This window comes from Fistularia commersonii, chromosome 18, assembly GCF_037954325.1.
Source record: "Fistularia commersonii isolate RoL2024-O1a breed Wild chromosome 18, RoL_Fcom_v1.0, whole genome shotgun sequence".
NCBI lineage: Eukaryota > Metazoa > Chordata > Actinopteri > Syngnathiformes > Fistulariidae > Fistularia > Fistularia commersonii.
Window position 1 is genome coordinate 10,906,943 of NC_141301.1, and position 19,818 is coordinate 10,926,760.

Here is a 19,818-nt window from a genome sequence, read left to right on the forward strand (position 1 = left end):
CCATAAAACCCAGGAAGTTCCCCAACCTGAAGGTATTTTGGCATTTTGAGACAAATCTCAACGCTGCAAAGTTATAAACAGAGAAAAACCTCTATTCTAAAACCTAATCTATTCTACTGATGACAATGCGGCAAGACTGCGGGACATCACGGACCACAAAACCTTCAACAGACACTTTCTGATCTCCAGCAGTAGCACAGAAAGGAGGCACACTCACACACCTGGAGCCCCCCGAACCATCCCGACAGAAATTTCAGGACAAGTATGAAAATCTCTGAAGAAGATCACGATGTTCAAGATCAAGATCGGATCAAGATGACTGGTGCTCTCACCTCCATCTTCTATCTTTCTATCACAACCATCATCCACCTCACAACAATGAGCACCTGTCTGAATGATAACAGGCCAGTAGCACCACATCATAAACATCATGCCAGCCCACTGGACACGCTGGACCTCAATGATTTGCCGGTAGGTCTGCCTGAAAAGCTAAGACTCCTAAATCAAGATGGTCTTTGTTGCCAAATTCAGCCATCAACACAGTCATCCTCCACAAACTCACCAACTTAATGCCCACACCTTGCCTGCACCCCTCCAGGATACGTAACAGGACTTCTGCCAACATTATCACAAAGTATGAAGTATGAAGTGTAGGACTTTCAGACTGAGAAACCCCTTGTAACCTTTTGCCATCAGTGTCCTTCCTCAGGATATTCATGAACTGCCTGAACCTGACTGTTTATTTTTTTTTAATTTTCTCACTTTATTTGCACATTTTTAATTTGTGCAATCATCAGTCTCATGACATAATATTATGCTAAGCTCTCTGGCGATCACTGCAGACAGCAAAGTAGAAATTTAATTGTATCAGGAAGATATAACAATAAACAATCCTGGAGTCATATATAATTAGTACTCCTCTATATATATATATATATTTTTTTTTTTTTTTTTGAAAAAGAATTGAATATAAATTGATTACAAATTGATAGAATTACCCTTTATAGCTATTTGTGTAACATTGTTCATTTTGCTTCATGAGAGGCTTTCATGCTGAAGGAAGTTGCTATGCTTTCTTGAGCATTCATCTATTCTACTTTTTCAATTATACTGGAGATTCCAGGTCATTTTTTTTTTTGCTCAAATAAAAATTAATATTGATATCTAGACATACTGAAATTGTTCAACGTTGAATAATGTAAATACAGTACATACAAATGGGGGTTAACAGGTATTTAAAAATTCTTTTGATGGGTTGGGACTGTTTACTTTCAAGAATGCAGCCGGGAGCAGTGGTTCTTCCCCAAAACATCCATCCAACTTTCAGTCTGACAGGGAAGAGATTGACCTCACTTAGGTTGCATGGCAGGCCCTGCCTCCCCACCCCCACCCCATTTGAGCAAACAGTGGCCATGACTCCAAAAGAAGGACACACAGTTCTGCTCATCCCATCATAGCAGAAGGTGAAATATCGCATAAACTGTGAACTGAGTAATTCCCCAAAATATATGAATCCAATATTTTTTTAATAAATAAAATGTGCTGTCACAAACAAAAACAAATCAATTGTTATTGTCCTACAACATCGCACCATGCCAATATTAATTTCAGGTAAGAATTGAATTTTTATTTTTACATTATTTTTTTATCTTGTTTTCATTTTTTATATTCATAGATGTTTCACAGGAAGCTATGATATCTCATGTGCAATTGCCTCTCAGGGACACATAAAGTTTCTCTGATTCTGATTCTGATCTGAGAGAGCAAGTTAATGTTAAATAGGCGTTTTTTGAGTTGGCCTTCCTGCATCCATGTGGAGATATCAGCAAAGCATTACGAGATTCCAGTTGAGGCTATGAATTTATCCTGGGGAAGGGGGAGGGCATTAACCCTCGAGGTACCATTGCTCTGGACACCTCCAGTATATTCAGATGGATGCGTTTGATAGATGCATTTGAGGAGTGCTGACTGAGTATGTAGAACAGGATTTTGTTGCTCAACTGTGTCAAAGACGGCTGACTAATCTTGTTGTAAATGGCGAAGAGTACTCCAACTCATTTCTGGTGAATCTAATGATTCTACTCCTGCCAGCAGTGCAGCTTTGGTCGAGCGATCTTGCTTAAAGCCGGGCTGTTCTCACTCAGACAGAATTTTCCTCAAAAAACAAGACTTTGTGAAAGTCTGAGCATTATTATTATTATTATTATTATAAGACGGGTAGAAGCAGGAGCTGGTGTAAGTGAAGAGTTGAAGATTTGTGTGTTACTCTGCCATTAAAAGCTCGGAAAACTGTTTGGATGGTTTCGGTCCAGTGAACAGGAAGTGGGCCGAGACTTGAGTAGAAGTTAAAAATTTCCTCCCTCCGTTCTTATTTAAATGAAATTGCCTTAAAGACCTAATGATCAAAAAATGTGTGCGTTTTTACTCTCCTTAAGCAAACTTTTAGAATATTCATACAAACCTTAAATGAAAGGTATTCTTCTATCTCTTCATTTACAGAGACAGCCGACGTGCATTCCATGGCTATCTTTAACTCAGACACTATCTTGATTCACTCATTACAATCAGAACACTTGAAAAATGTTTCCTTGTTTCCTCAACCAGTTTACGATCAGTGGATACATTACAAAAAGTAATAACAGTAATATATATATATTATATGGCACTATATATATATATATATATATATATATATATATATATGTGTATAAAAACATTGATACATACAGAAAAAGGGTCATTCTAACAAAACATATTTGGTGTTTAGTAATTAAATTTAAAATTGTGTCCTTTTTATTGTGTTCATAACATTTCCGACGTGAACGCTTCTGAGAAAAACAAGCAGATCTTTGTGTTGGGCAAGAGGACCCGATCTCTTTGTTTGTCTGTAAAACAAACCTCTGTGCTGAGCCGCAGTGCAATGACACGCGTGCTGGTGTCCATTGCCATGGCAGCACCGACGAACCAGAGGTCGGTTAATGCAATTCGACTAAAAAGCTTCAAATATGTTCATTTCTATCCAAAGAAACAAAGAAAAGGCTATCGGTGAAAATTGGAAAAAGCAGTGTTTTTTCTTACATTCGATCCTAAAACCATCGGGTGGGAGGGGAAGGTCACGTGAAAGGTAACACCCTGGCATGTTGAGAGAAGCATTGTTGTTGAAGCGAAATGAATTAACTGCTTGGATAGCTTGATCCTCCAGAGGATCTCGATGGGAAGGTCCAATTACATGGATTCGATAGTTGTTCAAGCAGGAACCGAGCACTTAATAAAGACACCCTGGCTCTACTTGCCTGAATTAATTATACACAGTTCAAAGCTTCTCTTAGCTTTGAAGAAATTACATCTCAGAGGCAGACCATTGCACAGATCCCAGTCACTACCTTCTGATTTCACTGCGCCTGTCCCCAAACACCACAAAGCCTAAATTGTTTCCAAAATAAAGACTAATTATCATCCTAAAAAGAAAAAAAATAGAAAAAGTTCCTTGGATTATGAAGGGCAGTTTTGATCTATAAAGAAAAAATGGTGCCTAAGATTGAACACAGCAGTGCCATAGAATGTGGTTTATATTGACTTACTCTCTTCCTTGTTACACAACAAACCTAAAAGCATTTCAAGTTGCTGTAAATGTTTTCGTTACATGTGCCGGACAAGGACTTCAAAACGGGGTGAAGCAGATACATAAGCATTTCCGCAAAAAACTTTCTGTTTTTAATTCTCCCCAAATTGTCTAATCGTTACTATATTTCAGCATATAGGTATAACTCGAATCAAATATTTGCTTGTGACTGATTACTTTTTCCCCGCAGCCACCCTTGTGCAGCATATGTTGCTAAATTGCATTGTCAACATGCTTTTAATTTTTATCAGCCCATCAGTGCACGTCCCTTTTTTACAGCTTCAAGATAGTCTCAGATGAAAACTGAAATGTATGTTGAGGTGGTGATTTGATTGTAATTCACATAGCATAAATGATCTGAATTCCTGACATGACTCTTTCATAATTGTAGTAATACCCATCATGATTGTAACTGGTAGTCAAAGGAGAATTTTTGTTCAGTGACAAATGGTGGGCATGAATTTAAAATATAACTCCAACATTTACTTTTTTAACCTGATTTGTCATGCTGTAGCATTCCACAAATGACTTGCAATTTCACAGTAGGTGTTTAGTCCTGCAAGACTGAAAGTAGTGAGAGCTGTTTCTAATGGCTGGTTGGCTTCTTTGGTCTCAACATGCCATTACTCGAAGAGATGGATAAGAAAACAAGACACAAACATCTGGAAATGGTTTCTGCAATTGGGGTCATCCACTGAGGGCTCTCGAGTAGCCTCCCCACCCCACTGCAGGGGAAGAATCATATTTGCAAATACGCAGACATAAATAGTTATAATACAGACAACCGGAGGGGTGGTACGGGAGCATTCGATTCCCGGCTCCTCCTAGTGTGTCGAAGCGTTGTTGAGCAAGACACCGCTCCCCTGGCGCTGATGGATGGCAGCCTACTGCTCATGCTTCATCCATGATGGGTTATTGCAGAGAATGAATTTCCCCATGAGGGATTAATAAAGTATTAGCTTATTATTAAATCCTAGCTTGTTTAGGGGCCGATCAAAGTATTAGACCACATCCGATTGAAACAGAGCCCTACTTACCTCTGCATGATACATCTAGTTTTTCAGTATGTGAAACTGCGGGTCTGTGAAAGCCCCTAGGCTGTCTCAGTTTTTGATGTCACATGGTGTCTTGAATTTTTACATTGGGTCACAAAAAGGAAGTACAAGGAGCACAATTCATTTTACTCACTTTTTCATCTGTTTCTCATTTGTCTCCATAGTTTGTCAGTGCTACACTGGCCCATTAAAGCCATGAAACACAAGCGGTTGCGCCCACTCAAGTGTTTTAGGGAGCATTCAGGACAAAACACTTAAGATAGATTTGTCTGTAGTGACGCAAATAAAACAATTGGTAGAATTGAGTTGCTAAAAAAAAACTGGAAAGACTAGTGTAAGGGCGATGGACCGACATTTTTTCTCTTTCAGAGGCACACCCTGCTATGAGTCAGGCCTCTGATGACAGAAATCACACACTTCATTGTAAAAAAACTGGATTGGAATCCATACGCAGTGCAGGGAGGGACAATCTTTGGTATGAAAATGACAGTGCTGCCATACACATTTTCCAACAGAATAATGGAATACAAACAATATAGTCATTATACAACAGCGTAAGAGGGAACACAATTTATTACATGGTGTGTGTGTGTGTGTGTGGGCACATGTGTATGTGTAAAAGTACATACAATTAAGTCACATAATACAAGTATAAAATTTGCCACCAAGACTTGGATTATTTGACTTATGATTGGCCAACTGTTAAGATGGATTGTCTCAAAATCAAAAGCCTTTATGGATCGCTGATATTCATCAACCCTTTGTGCAGTCTCGGGGCGAATCATCTTCTTGGTCCACAGGAAATAAAAAAAAAAATTAAAAAAGAAAAAAAACAACAGGAAAGGTTTTTGCTGGGTGTTTAAGCATCAACTATTGCGGAAAAAAAAGTGAACCATGTCATACTTCATTCGCCAAATGTATTTTGAACCTTTAATCATGCTTAAATGAAGACTGATAAGAGAATAGGTGAAAAACAGCTCCTGGTCAATACGGCCATGGGTCATTTAAAGTTGCAGTGTCATAAGACTGTCACAAACAAAACACAGCTCAGTGATGACTGAGTGAAGACTACGAGCACATAATTTGGCGTTTCTGTGCAACAACTCTAGTTTCGTTATAAATAAAACACACATCGGATGTGTTGGATATTTCATGTGTTGTTTGTAGAGGCACATTCAAGTAAGAATATAGTGTTGTTATTAGAGAAATCGTCTCTCTTCACGAAAACATTTTGTTTCCACTATTTGACACATCCATTTTCAAAAAGATGGCGATCAAATGTGAATGGCAACATAACTTATGTTCAAGTTCCAGGAATAAACAGATATTTGGGGAAATCTATTTATGTTACTTTTTGATCCTTTATATCATCAGGTCAGGGTCTTGCTCATATGTGTAGCAGATATAAAGCAGGCCACTTACTTAGCTTAGCACACAATGAAACACAGAAGAAAACAGTCAGCTGCTGTCAGTTTGATAATTCGATGGTCTTCATACAAATAATACTATTTTTTGTCTTATCTCCCTACATTGTTACGATTTGAAATACATTATAATTATTATTGTCAAATTGTAGCCAAGCTAACCATCCTCTCACCTCATATTGAATGTGTAAGAGAAAAATGTATGTGCTTATCTAAACTACAAATGGTTTCCCCAACTCTCTGACTTATTGTTCTGTAACGTATAATATTTAATTTGGATATTACACTCTAAAAGGTAGGAAACATAGTGGTCAACAGTTCTGCAATCTTCCTCCACACCGCATAGATTGTTTTGTGCAATGGATTACAGTTTGGCCTAATTTGGCTACATTTTCTAAGGAAAACCTTAATCAGTGGAATGAGTGCAAATAAATCTTAACTTAAATGAAATATTTAACGTACAAACATAGCTTCATTTTTTTTCAATTCATAAATGGATATTCACCAGCTTCGACTGCGTTAAGAAAGAAAATTGTTGCTACTCACCATAGAATTGTGTGCAATTTCCAACCATGTTTCAGAGAAACATGACTGCAACATCATGATACATGCATCAGAAAGATATATTAAACTATTAAGACATTCCAAAGGTGGTATGAACGCAAGTGTTTTGCATATAAAAGGCAGAGAAGGCACAGATCAGGCATAGGAATGCTAAGGACTGGTCCATTCCATGAGCTCACAACACAAAACCATTCACATTACAGTTCAGCGATTCGTCCCCTGGGGCCTGCCCCAACTGCCGGTGGAATTGTCCCTGCTTCTGTGTCCTCCAGCAGCTGATGTTACGCCCAATAGAGATACTCTTAATGCTGGGCAGGTGCATGAGCATGTTGCTTGGTAAGGATGCTACCCCAGAGCCTGACAAATTCAGCTCCTGCAGGGAGTCCAGTCCAATAAAAACAGCAGGGATGAGTGTCTTGAGCTTGGGGTTGTTAGATAGATCCAGGACCTGGAGGTTCTGAAGGCCCCTGAAGCTGTGAGCTTCAATTTCCTGGAGCTCTCGAAGGCCACTGAGGGATAAGTAAACTAGATCTACCAGTGGAGCAAAGGCTCCCTCCTTGATGTAAGGGATGGGGTTACCATCCAGACTAAGAAACCTCAATGGAAGTCCAGTCAGCCTTGGCACGCTTGACAGCCGGTTTGACGACAGATTTAGGCTCTGAATGTGTAACATTTTTCCGTGCAGCTTTGTGGAGAGTGAAACAAGCTTGTTATGTGACAAATCCACACTGATGGGTTCCCCATTAACTTTAGCAGCAAATACCTCCAAGTCAAACTCCTTGAAGATGTTGTGGCTGAGGTCAACATCAGCCAAGGGGAGGCCGAGGAATGAGCTTGAGGAGAGGCTCTCCAGGCTGTTATGGCTCAGATCGAGAGTCTCCAGATACCGTAACTTCGAGAAAGCGTTGGGCGTCACCTGAGAGAAAGCAACAGTGACAGTTTAGTGACAATATTTCGAAAATTCAAAATTTCTCTTTACCACCTGATATAAACTAACCATCACTAAAATGTTGAGTAATTTATATAAGAAAATTCTTAATGCAAAAGCAAGTTCCAAAAACATCTTTCAGCACGATAATCTTTCCATGTTAACATTCTGAAACAAGACAGTCATTTGGGATCACATTTTGAAACCTCTCAATCTATAGGTAAAAATGCTTCTGATACATAAACATTTTTTAGATCTATGTTTTCTCGGCACTCTTGACACTTAGATTTCCAAATTTTTCAGCCCCAATATTTAAAAGAAAAACATAAAATAGTTTGAAAGTTAGCGACGAGGCTTAAAACTTTAATTTCATGATATTTCACATCCTGTAGTCATTGTTTTAGCCAATTCATACATCTAAGTATGTATATAATTTCATTTTCTTTTTTTTTTATTCTAGTACTGATTGGGCTTCTTTGTTCCTCTTAATTCTACCTATACATCTACATGATGTCAATTGGTTTAATGGATCCCCCCAGTTTATCTAGTTCTACATTTTGGATGAGGTTATCTTCCAAAGTGTGTTTTCAACCTAAAATATGGGTTATATGAATGAAAGAACAAACGAATGAATGAATGTAATCATCTCATCCTACCCGTGTAATTTGGTTGCTGCTTAGATCCAAGCTGACAAGGGTTGTGTACCCAGGGCCGGCTAAAAAAGCATCAGTGAGTGGGCCCAAAGCATTGGAGGACAAGTCTAGGTGAGTAGTGTCCAGTGGAATAGGGATGGGCATGGTGGTGCTGCGACTCAGGCCTCGGCAGTACACCCTTGTCAAGCTGAAGCTGTCAAAGAGGCCGAAGCTTTCCACCTCACAGCGGCAACCAGGGTGGCAGAAGTTGACAGCTGTGGAGAGGGCGCCTGATAGCAGCAATGCCAGGCCGAGCCACATATGGAATGCCATTCTGATCTGCAGGGACGACAAAAAACATACCGTTTTCAGCAAAAAAAAAATTAATCAACACCAGACCATTACACACACACAAACACACACACAAACACACACACACACACACACACACAACCTGTTGGTAATTTTAGAAGTTAATGGTGCCGTCCCTGCGCCAATGCCAAGATTCTGAGACACAAAGCTTTTAATCATGCAACTTGAGTCAATTTTTTTTTCTTCCTCTGCTTCCCAATGGCTGTGACCTAATTTCTTTGATCAAAGAGCTCATTTACACTTTCTTCATTTATATACGTCAATGAACAGGTCTATCGTGAATTAAATCTATTTTCAAAAAGCGCAATGAACCTTCTTCTGGAGCTTTCCCGGAAAGAAGACACAATTTCTTTTTTACTGAATCACTACGCCATTACTTTAGCGATAACAGCAGAATGAGTAACTTCAGAGAAATGATATGGCTTAATGTATATTGCTAAATATATTTGAGATTGATCGGAATTGGGTTTATTTGTCAGCAGCATACTCGGTAGCATGATACCGTTTCAAGCAATTGAGGATATACTGTGAGTTTGAAACATTTTTCAAGCCAGAACAAACATTACTTTATGTTCCTTTATTTCAGTGCTCACTAGATCCCCTTGACAAGTGAAAAAAAAAAGTAGGACAGAATAGAGCTCATTTGGATCAATTTATGCAACACACACACACACGCACACACACGCACACACGTACACGTACGCCCTCAAATGGAATATGGAAGCAGAGGTTAAGAGTTGTGTAACAGATGGAAATACACAGTCATGGATGAAACACACAGCTATGACATTGCAAGATATGTGTTTGAGATACATTAAGTAACCTTTCAGTCATTATATCTGCACGAGAAAATAAACTTGAAATAATAAAAAGAATTTAGCAACAGAAAATTACAAATCTAATCTAACAAACTAAGCCTAAGCTTTGTAGAGCCTCCCCAGGATTGAGGTGGTTTCACTTTTACTTGTTTGTTTGTTTTTGATTTGGGTTTGTTTTCCTCTATAATAAAGACAATTCTTTCTAAATAACAGGGGTCTTGCTTTTTGGAGACATTTGGTGATAGAATTATATCATTTGTCTTTTGGGCCAAATGCACTTTGAATGAGCGCGTCCAAACCTACAGAAATACAAAGGTTGTTCTTACAACACTAGAAAAAAAGTTTTATGAAAGAGGTCAATGACTGGTTATTTCAATATCTATTTCTATTATATGTATTTTGACAGGGGTCGTGTAGGGGACTGTCTGCTTCTCAGAGTTATGGTCAGAGCTGTTCCACTTGAATATCCAATGGATTAATGTTATTTATCTTGACTTATGTAAGAAGACGAGGTTATGTAGTTACACAATGCAGTGGACCGACATACACTGACTGATTAATGTGGCTCAAAGTCTATTGAGACTGAACTGCCCACCCCGTACAACATTTCTGCTGTTTTGACCCCTGAACTGGTGCCATTACCAGCAGGGTATAGTAGATCCAATACTGTTGTCTCATTCACAGACAACAGAGGCCATTTAAATAACAGATCTGAGCTTTATGACTTTCATAATATGCCAGTTGAGTATGTGTGTGTGTGTGTGTGTGTGTGTGGGGACTGATAAAGTGTACGAAAGCCTTTCAAGATTCTATGGTATTGCACGACAACTGGCTGAGGACATGCGCTCTGTGTACAAAAAATAAGAAATAAAAATCAGACATTTATTCCTGTGTGCATATTCACATCAGGGTTTTATTATTACTTTGGCACTAAATTCAAATAACATTTTCATTCAGCAATTTTTTAAAGCATGGGTGAGAAAAAGTCACACAGATGTGCACAATTAAGTCTCTACATTCATGTCCCAAACAAACATGCAAATTAAATATTGCATGTTCTTCATTTAGAAGATATACAAATCACAAGGCACTGGTTGTAGTAAAGTTGCTAGTCACTGATTTAAAATCAAAGGCAAGGTGCAAGTTTTTTTATGGTTTCAAGTTTTAATGGGTTTTCTTGAGTCTGAAGTCGCTTAAACTCTCACTCAATTTTGATTTGAGTCCAAGCAATATAAAATGTACAGGCATTTTTTTTTTACGGAATTGAGTGTGAACTGCTTTTTCATGCAGTACACTTTTATCAAGGTTGGGGATGTTGGTGAGCTTTAGTTTTGCAGTGTAGGCAGCATGAGGCATCTCAAATACTTTTTCTTCACAGCATGCCACAACTGGATATTTTCCATGTACTACAGGTACCGTGTGCTCGATAACGTCAGTCATCCTGACAAACCATATTGTCTTATAATATTCAAGCAACAGTAATAGATGTTCCATAATAATTATGATAATTACGTCCTCCACCCTGTTCAGCTGTTGTTCAGCTTCAAACAAAAACCCTCAGAGATCTGCCTGGCCACAAAACAATGGAGCCACCGCCTCCAGACAAAACATGGGAAGCTGCCAGTAAAACCAAGTGCTGGTACCTCTTCAGCAGCTCATCAGCTCAGTGTGGGTCTGTAGCCATGTTCTGACCGTCCCTCCTTTCCTTCCTGCAGCCTCCTCTCCATCTGTTGTTAGCCAAGGAATGTAAACTCTTTGCACCAGGTGTTTTTCACAACCTCAGGTTAATACATCTCACCATACTAACAGCTTGCAGTGCTGCCTTTGAGTCAGATGCATTATAACGTCTGCACTTTCTTAAGCGCAACAACAGTTACTTTTGTAAATCCCCCCCCCCGACTGAACAATTGGCAACAGCCTGTGAAATCACGCTCAGACACTTTCTCACTTTCAGATGACTTTTCACACCTATTTTTTTTATCCTGGGAACACAGTGAAACCAACTGTCTTAGGAGGAACATTGGCCATTGGCTGTTTATTTATTCACCAAGCTACTTCTGATGTATTCAGCAACTGCCACCTTTCATTGCAGGATCCACCGTTGCAACTGTGTGCCACGATTGCCACGATTGCCAAACCCACTTAATGATTGTTTGATGCGGAGAGGAACTGCGTAAGCACTCTAAAAGAAAATAATACAGCGATAGATTTGTTTAAAGCAATACAAAAATGCTAATTCCAGCAGGCGTTCTGCAATCCGGATGGAGGAAAGCATGTCAACAGTAAAAGTAAGAGATGCATTTCAAACAGGTTACACAATGAATGTGCTTATTTAGCTCTCACGTTCCGCATATTCACATGCATCAATGCCAAACCACGTTTAGCCCTGGAGTATTTCAGTATCCCACAGTGCTCTGAGGTATTCTTCACGTTAGACCACTCGGTCTCCATTTAATCATCAAGTTGAGGGCTGAAAACTGTGTAATTAGAAGATGGATGCCTTGGCTAATCCCTTTGAACCAAATTAATGCAAAACATTGGAGGGAGGGTACAGAGTTTAGATTTGAATTGATGGCAAGCAACTGTTTTAAAGCAATTAGGCTGCAGTGGGGCACATAAATTTGTGGTTGATAAATACATTTACAGGCCAAATAGAAATGGAAGAGAAGAAAGAATGTCAAAAGATTAACTCAAGATTAGGTTAACCACAAAATATAATGTGATTAAGGACGGGGTGAGAGACTTAACAGATTATCTTACTTGAAGTAACTCAACTTAATGGTAAATTGTCTTTCTATTATGTGTCTTACAATACTAAAGACAACCTATCAGAAGATTTAATAGCTTTCGATGTCAACAAATTACTGTGGCGCCAGTAAAATAGAAATGCATCATGACAGAACAACTTCCTCACAACCAAAAAAAGATATCCAAAGAGTCCTGAACAGTTTCTGTTGACTCGAACCCTAGATTGATAATCAATCAAATATGGTATTTGTGTTTTACCTTTCTACTGATTACTTCTTCTTTACTTTTTAACCCAAATCCCCAAGTATGTGTGACACGATGTTGAAACATATATAATTAATAGCCATGATGTATTAATTTATTTTCATTTATCTATTTTCTCAACAGATAGTACTTGATTGCCACTTAATAAATGCAACCCCCCCCCAAAAAAAAACAATAAAAAAAAAAAAAAGTTATTGCGTTCACAGTTTTACAATATTTCCCCTCAACTCTTATCCTTTGTTTTGGCAAATTCTGGCTGAACACCTCTGCTGGCTCCCAGGCTGCCATTCTCCCCGGAAAGTAAACGTTTTTTGAAAGCGTGTAAACGGTGTAAGGCGGCGGGGACCCGAAGCCGTACGTGGCACGAAGGGTCTCGTTCTTTCTGTTTGTCTGTATTCTTCTTTTTTTTTTTTTTTTTTCTTTTTACAGATAAAATTGTACATTTGAGACACGATGGCTGTCTCGAAAAGACGCCCTCGTATCAGCCCCGCCCCTTTCCAGCTGTCAATCAAAGCCCCAGCAAGTCCACTCAGCGCGCTCGGGTATCTCAGGAGTTCACACACTTGATGGAAGTTGGTTTTTCAAATGTGTGTCTAGGAAATATTTGCGTTGTAAGACCCCAGCCGGTGAAGAGAGGCTTCACCAGGGGCTGTTTCCTAAAACAAGAGTATGAAACCTGATCCAGCCGACCTAAGGTCCGCCGTGTTTCCGACCCCGAGCCCCGGCGGAGGCTTCGGTCTGTCAAATGTTTGATATAAAAAGTTAGCTTGGAGCAACGAGCGCCCCCAACTCTCAGGTAACTTACTTGCCTCTCATTCCAGATCGTCAGCTACTTCGGGCAACTTTTCACTTCACCGCTCCCATTTTGCGGACCATTCCGCTGCGCAACACTCGTCTATCCTGGCGGTGGGTGGGTGTGTGTGTATGAGTGTGCTGGGCAGCGGGGGCTCCGTCGGTCCCCGCCGTCTGTCTGCTAACCGGCGGCTGAGGGAAACGCTGGAGCGGAGTCCCATCCCATATAACCCCGCTTGGCCGGCCCCACTCGTTTTACCCCTTAGCAAATTCGCTGATGTATACACGGAGAGAACTTCCGGTTAGAACCTTTCAAAGTAAAAGCCTTTTTCCACAAACTCCAATAAGGTTTGCGATTGTGTAAGTTAAATAATTATAGATAATTTTGTATACATCGTATACATTTACTACCTTTTGTTGCTTTTTTCCCATAGGTTATAATTGTGTAAGTTAAATAATGATATATAATTTTGTATACATTGTATACATTTACAAAATAATGTTGCTTTTTTTCCCCGTAGCTTTCAATTGTATAAATTAAATAATTATACATAATTTTGTATACATTGTAGTCATTTCTAAAATTTTGGATAATTTCGTTGCTTTTTCATAGCTTACAATCATGTAATTTAAATGATTAAACATAATTTTGTATGCATTGCATACATTTACTAAATTGTGTTGCTTTTTTCCATAGCTTACAATTGTGTTAGTTAAATAATCATGTATAATTTTGTATACATTGTATACGTTTACTAAATTATGTTCCCTTTTTCCATAGCTTACAATCGTGTAAGTTAAATCATTTGTTTCCATGAAGAAATACATACTGTCATTTCTCGTCACCCACCTCAAAGCTACCCTAAACCTCATTTTCTGCTTTTTTTTATTCCCAATTATACATTTTTCGCACCTGTACCCGGCACTCAGCTGTCCTAAACATGGGGTCGCTTCAGCTGCATCCTAAAATGTGTTACCTACGATTCTGTTTCCTTCAGTGATGAACAGGAGAGATTGACGCGTTTGGATTTTATTTTGGATATCCGGTCGTGTGTTTTCCGGAAACGATCCACCCTTCAGTTGAAGTTGCCAAATCTTTTTTTTTTTTTTTTTTTGGCTACCATGGTCCACAATCGGGTTTAAAAATTCATTTTACATCGATTCTTATTTTCATTTATTTCAATTATAAGTTTAAAATGCATTTAACTGGTAATCTTGTTTAAGGTTACTTTCGCAGCGATTATCTCTTCAAAATGTTCCCAGTTCTGCAGCAGCACTCTGCAGCTGGCAGCTCTGGTTTATAATCCCAATGCTCCTAAATGGCGTTATGTAGATGGTTGAAGTGCTTTTATTTTGTTTTTATCAGTTCGGTAAAAACTGCCAAAAAACAGCCAAAAATTCAACGATACTTTCTGAATTTGGGGATCTTCTCTAATCAAAAATGTGTTTTGCAGCCAAAGCAACCTGTATTATGAAAGCCTTACTGAAATCCCTACTCAAAGTCAAGTAATACTGGTATTTTACAAACTTGTCCAAACTCCAGGCCTCTAGAAATTATCAGATTGATGTGTGAATACGTGTAAATATTGACTTGTACATGTGATGTTTTCAGTGTTATATCAACCAGTTAATACTCATACGCCACTTGCCAGAGCCAGGGGTATTTTTTAAGCGTCAGTTCACTGAAGTTTATCATAACCACCTCAACTTTGAGCAGAACTGTCCAAAAATGTTGATGATTAGACAGTTTTTGCGCTCAAGTGGACAAAGTCTACAGTTTTCCCTTGAATGACACTGCTGGAAATTGACCTGACATAATCTAGGCCCGAAGACATTTTTGTGTCAATGTTTATACTTAAATATTGGAAAGAGCAGATGGACACCAAAGCCTTTATGTTTTGTTGGTATGGACAACAAGCAACAAAAGTAAACAGCCTGAAATTTCACCCTAGGTATTTTCTTGTCAGTATTTGCGCTTGGTTATCGCAGAAATAGAGTGTAATAGGAAACGTATGGTTTTAGACTTTGATGCACAAGGAGTCTGATCAAGTTTGGTTGGAAATCTTAAAACACAGAGGATGGTATATTATTGTAAATTATGGCATGGCCCCATTTTGATATTTTAAAATGAAGTTCGACCTTCATCTTGCATTGTTAAATTTTTACAAACGTGGCCATGTCACAAAGCGTGCTTTGACTAACAACATCTACAGGAAGAGATCTTAAATCTGCCAACAGTGTGACCTTCTGGAAACAGGGAGGAGCCTTGTCTATGCAAATTCAATATGTCTCCACAACTGCTGCAAACGTGGACATGCATTAATGTGGGAGGGCGTGTTCATTCCCGGCTGCAGATTGAACTGAATCTTTTAATGACCCTTGAATAATTGCGCTTCACTGCGTAGACTGAAATGGGTTACGGGGAGTCTGTGACACAGTCGCAATTTACAGATCAGTTGCACTTGTGCTTATTGAAAAGGTGGATGAATGAGCACGATAGCATCACTAGTACAACAGCATTACCACAGTTGACCTTTCTAGTGTAGTTGATAAAGGCAAAAACCCAGTGAAATGCGTCAAAACTGCCACGGACCAACTGAAAAATGTCTTTAACCGTCTTAATACGTCATTGATATTAACTTAGCCTGAAAAATCAACAGTATTTCCACTTAAGTATACATGTTCAGTGGCCAATATTTTTCTTTGGTGGTTGTATGCGTTTACCAGCAAGAACAACAGATAGGATCCACTGGGAACATCACAATGCTGTGTCATCTGATGGGTCAAATTTCAATTGTAAAAAAAATATTTATGAAACAAAACTGGATTGACAGTATTATGAATGTCAAATGTTTGCTGAGGACATCTTTCTAGGTAAATATTTACACATTGTTTTGCTATGTGAACATAACAGATCAATATTTACTAATGGTTATACTAATGATGTTAGAGATGATGTTCAGGCAGAGACTTGGCACATGGAATACTTCTACTGTGTAATAAAGCGGCAAGGTATGCACACATGTGTATAAGATGATGATTACATGCACCAAAACAGGTACTAAGGTAAGTCATATATATATATATATATATATATATATATATATATATATATATGTATATATCACGTACTCAAGGACAAGGATAATATACACACGTGTATGTATATATATATATATATATATATATATATGTATATGTAAAATGTATTATTATTGTTATATTGTTATTGTTATTTTTTATTCTTACTTTCTTATTTTTACTTTGCCACACAAATGATTTTCCACCAAACATAAACTGTGCAGCCAGGATTTCTGGAGAAAAGCAAGAGGGTCTACTCGGCTCCCTCAGCTGCTTCTCCAGAGTGATGCCACAATCTGTTGTTTTTAAAAATGTATTTAATTTTCTTGCTTTTAATTCTAGATGTCAATTCTAAGTCAAATTTGTGCGCTGTGTTTGTCATCTGACCGAACATTATTTAAACACTGTAAAGAGTTTAAAGTTTTTCCTTTCCCAGTGCTGTATATTATATTTTTTCTATGGTCCTCATACTTAAACAATGTGTCACCAAATAATTTGCACTGTCAGTAATAAAATGCTGTGTTCCACCTTCCTTATGTTCTAATTTTATATACATATAAATATACAATTTATGTTCTTTTTCAAGGGGCTGTTTCTCCAACCTCTCCAACCTCTCCAACCGCTAAATTTATAACTTAAAAACCCTCTCGGATCAGATGAAAAATTAACCTTCAAAAAGTTTGTTGTTTTCATCACATGAAGAACACCTGGCTTTTATGAGATCATGATTCTAATTGTACATGGCACAAAGGTTTAAAACTAGACAGCAGCGCATAAAGTGAATGTATCGGCCTGAAGCATCAATGCATTCAAGGCAGTGAAATGTGACATAGCTGTAAGAAATAACATAGATACAACATTAATTCAGTACATTGTAAATAATAGAAAGATATCTCATGATATGTATAGTATTGTAAACACAGTTCTTATTCTTTAATGCCATCAAGGAACTTTCACTTTGTGGTACATGTACCTCCACCAAGGTGCAGGATCTGAACCAACCCTGAAAAACCCTCTTGCGTGCACCCGCAAGGATGTATAGAAAATGTTAGGGCAAATTCAAAGGTAAAAAAGTGCCTTGCAATTATCAGAATTTCCCCCAAATTAGACCATTTGAGCTCCTTTTGAAGTTCTACATGACTTCTGAAATGATGTCATGAACACCTCAAAAGTGTTTCATAATGCCTATAGGCTCAGGCCCACCAGTATGGGAACATCTCATTTGCATCTAAATGCAATTATTCAACTGTTTTTTTTTTTTTCTAGGATAAACTTGTAATCTGGCACCTCCCAAAGCTTGCAATCAAGCCCCACCTTGGAGCCCGACCCCAGAGGGGAGCCCGAGTGACCCGGATATGCACATTAATGTCAGCCTCAGCAGTGCAACGTGTACCTCTTTTCAGTTCTTCCACTAGATGGTGTGAGAGTTAAGAACATCCTCAGATATTTGTATTATCTCCAGCTGCTTTTTGGACACTACCGAATTTCAACTCTTTCCACGATTTAATAATATAACAGAAAATGCTGTTTTTCATAAACCAATCACTCAGATTTGTCTGTACTTATGTTTGCAAGTTGTTTATATTTTTTGTTTGTTTGTTTGTTTTTGAGTGTGTCATGTTAAAGATGGTCGCATAAGAAACTTGTGGATTGCTGTGGATTGCAAACTGTGACTTTCATGCAAGTCATTAACTCCTTTCACCTTCCATCTCCTCATTCACTCTGCTACATCTGTGATAGGCCATATTTGATATCTTATCCCTCGCTTTCAGGGAAGTTCAATGTTTTTTTTTTTTTGTATTTTTGTTTCCTTCCTAATTTAGTCCCCTCCGTGAGCTGCCATCTTACCGTGGTGGAAGGGTTTGCGTGTCCCAGTGATCCTGGGAGCTATGTTGTCGGGCGCTTTATATCCCTGGAAGGGTCAGCCAAGGCAAAACAGGTCCCAAGTGAGGGACCAGACAAAATGTGGCTCAGAAGACCCCCATGAAGAAGAAAATCATTTTCACTTGCCCGGACGCGGGTCACCAGGTCCCCCCAAGTGGACGAGAGGGTAGCGTGCCTCCGCCTTCAGCAGGGGGAACAGGTTCTGACTGTTTTTTGCGGCTATGCACCCAACAACAGTTCAGTTTACCCACCCTTCTTGGGATCCCTAGAGGGTCAGCTAGAGAACGCTCTTACCGGGGACGTCATACTGGGAGATTGCAACGTTCACGTGGGCAACTGCAGTGCGACTTGGAACGGCCCCCCGTCTGAACTCAAGCAGTTTTTTGTTATTGGACTTCTGTGCTCGTCACAGATTGTCGATAACGAACACCATGTTCAGGCATAAAGGTGTCCATATGTGCACCTTGCACGAACACACCTTAGGCCACAGTTCTTTGATCGACTTTGTGGTTGCATTGTCAGACTTGTGGCCGCATCTCCTGGACAATCGGGTGAAGAGCGGGGCAGAGCTGTCAACTGATCACCACTTGGTGGTGAGCTCTCTAAGAGGATGCCAGACGCAAACGTAATATGAGGGTCTGCTGGGAACGTCTAACAGAGTCCCCGCCAGAAGGGGTTTCAACTCCCACCTCCGGCAGAACTACAACCACGTCCTAAGGGAGGCGGGGGACAATGAGTCCGAAGGAGAGGGAGGTCTGGGCCTCACTGCTCCAGCTGCTGCCCCCACGACCCGACTCCAGATAAGCAGGAGAAGATGGGTGGGTGGATGGATGGATGGATGGATGGATGGATGGATGGATGGATGGATGGATACTAATTTAGTATGAATACTTATTTATCTACAAACTCATTCATTCATTATCTACTGCTTATCCTGCAGGGTTGCAGAAGATACTTGAGCCCACCCTAGCTGTTATTGGGTGAGTGGGGGGGCTCACCCTGGACCAATTGGTAGCCTATCACAGGGCCACATACAAACATACAACCATTCACTCTCTCATTCACACATAATATATGGAAAATGGTCCCCGCTTATAGAGCACTTTAATCACCTTGCGGTTCCACACTTTATATTGGATCACATTCACACACACAGTCATGCACAGCTGGTGGCAGAGCTACCATACGAGTTGTTAACCAAACTAACCATTTACTCTCTCATTCACACATTTGTGCAATTCAGGGTCTTCCATTAACCTACTGCATGTTTGTTGAACTGTGAGAGGAAAACAGTGCCCAGAAGAAACCCACAGAGACACAGGGAGAACATGCAAACTCCCTGCAACAGGGCGCATAGGCCTCTGTTGCAGTACACTGTACTACTGTTTATCTACAAACTATTTTTCAATTTTCATTTTACTCTGATTTAACTGTGTTTTTTTTTTCACCACTGTTTCGAAAGTATTAGCAGGCCATCTATGGGAGCGACATTAGGCATGCTGTGTTAATTTCTAACTGGCTGGACATTGTACTGTGTCATCATTTCTGTCCTCTATTCCTGGATGCAGGACAGCAGTGTCAAGGTGTTACGTTTAAGAGGCTCAACAGATTATCCGGGATATGGGTCAACAAAG

The 19,818-nt window shown here is 39.3% G+C and overlaps 1 protein-coding gene across 2 annotated transcripts; it reads right to left on the reverse strand.

Annotated features, from left to right (window-relative positions):
- Positions 1-5,232: 5,232 nt before the first annotated feature.
- On the reverse strand, positions 5,233-13,431 carry tsku (tsukushi small leucine rich proteoglycan homolog (Xenopus laevis)). Of its 2 annotated transcripts, none has more exons than XM_086164000.1 (3): positions 13,237-13,431; positions 8,250-8,564; positions 5,233-7,581 (listed from the first exon to the last, which is right to left on the reverse strand). In XM_086164000.1, exons 2-3 carry the CDS (start codon positions 8,556-8,558, stop codon positions 6,841-6,843), a joined length of 1,050 nt encoding a protein of 349 aa, XP_086020126.1. In that variant the 5' UTR covers positions 8,559-8,564; positions 13,237-13,431; the 3' UTR covers positions 5,233-6,840. The 2 variants fall into 2 exon arrangements, with proteins under 2 accessions (XP_086020126.1, XP_086020124.1); XM_086163998.1 differs by having other exon boundaries at positions 13,233-13,431.
- Between the last annotated feature and the right edge of the window lie 6,387 nt (positions 13,432-19,818).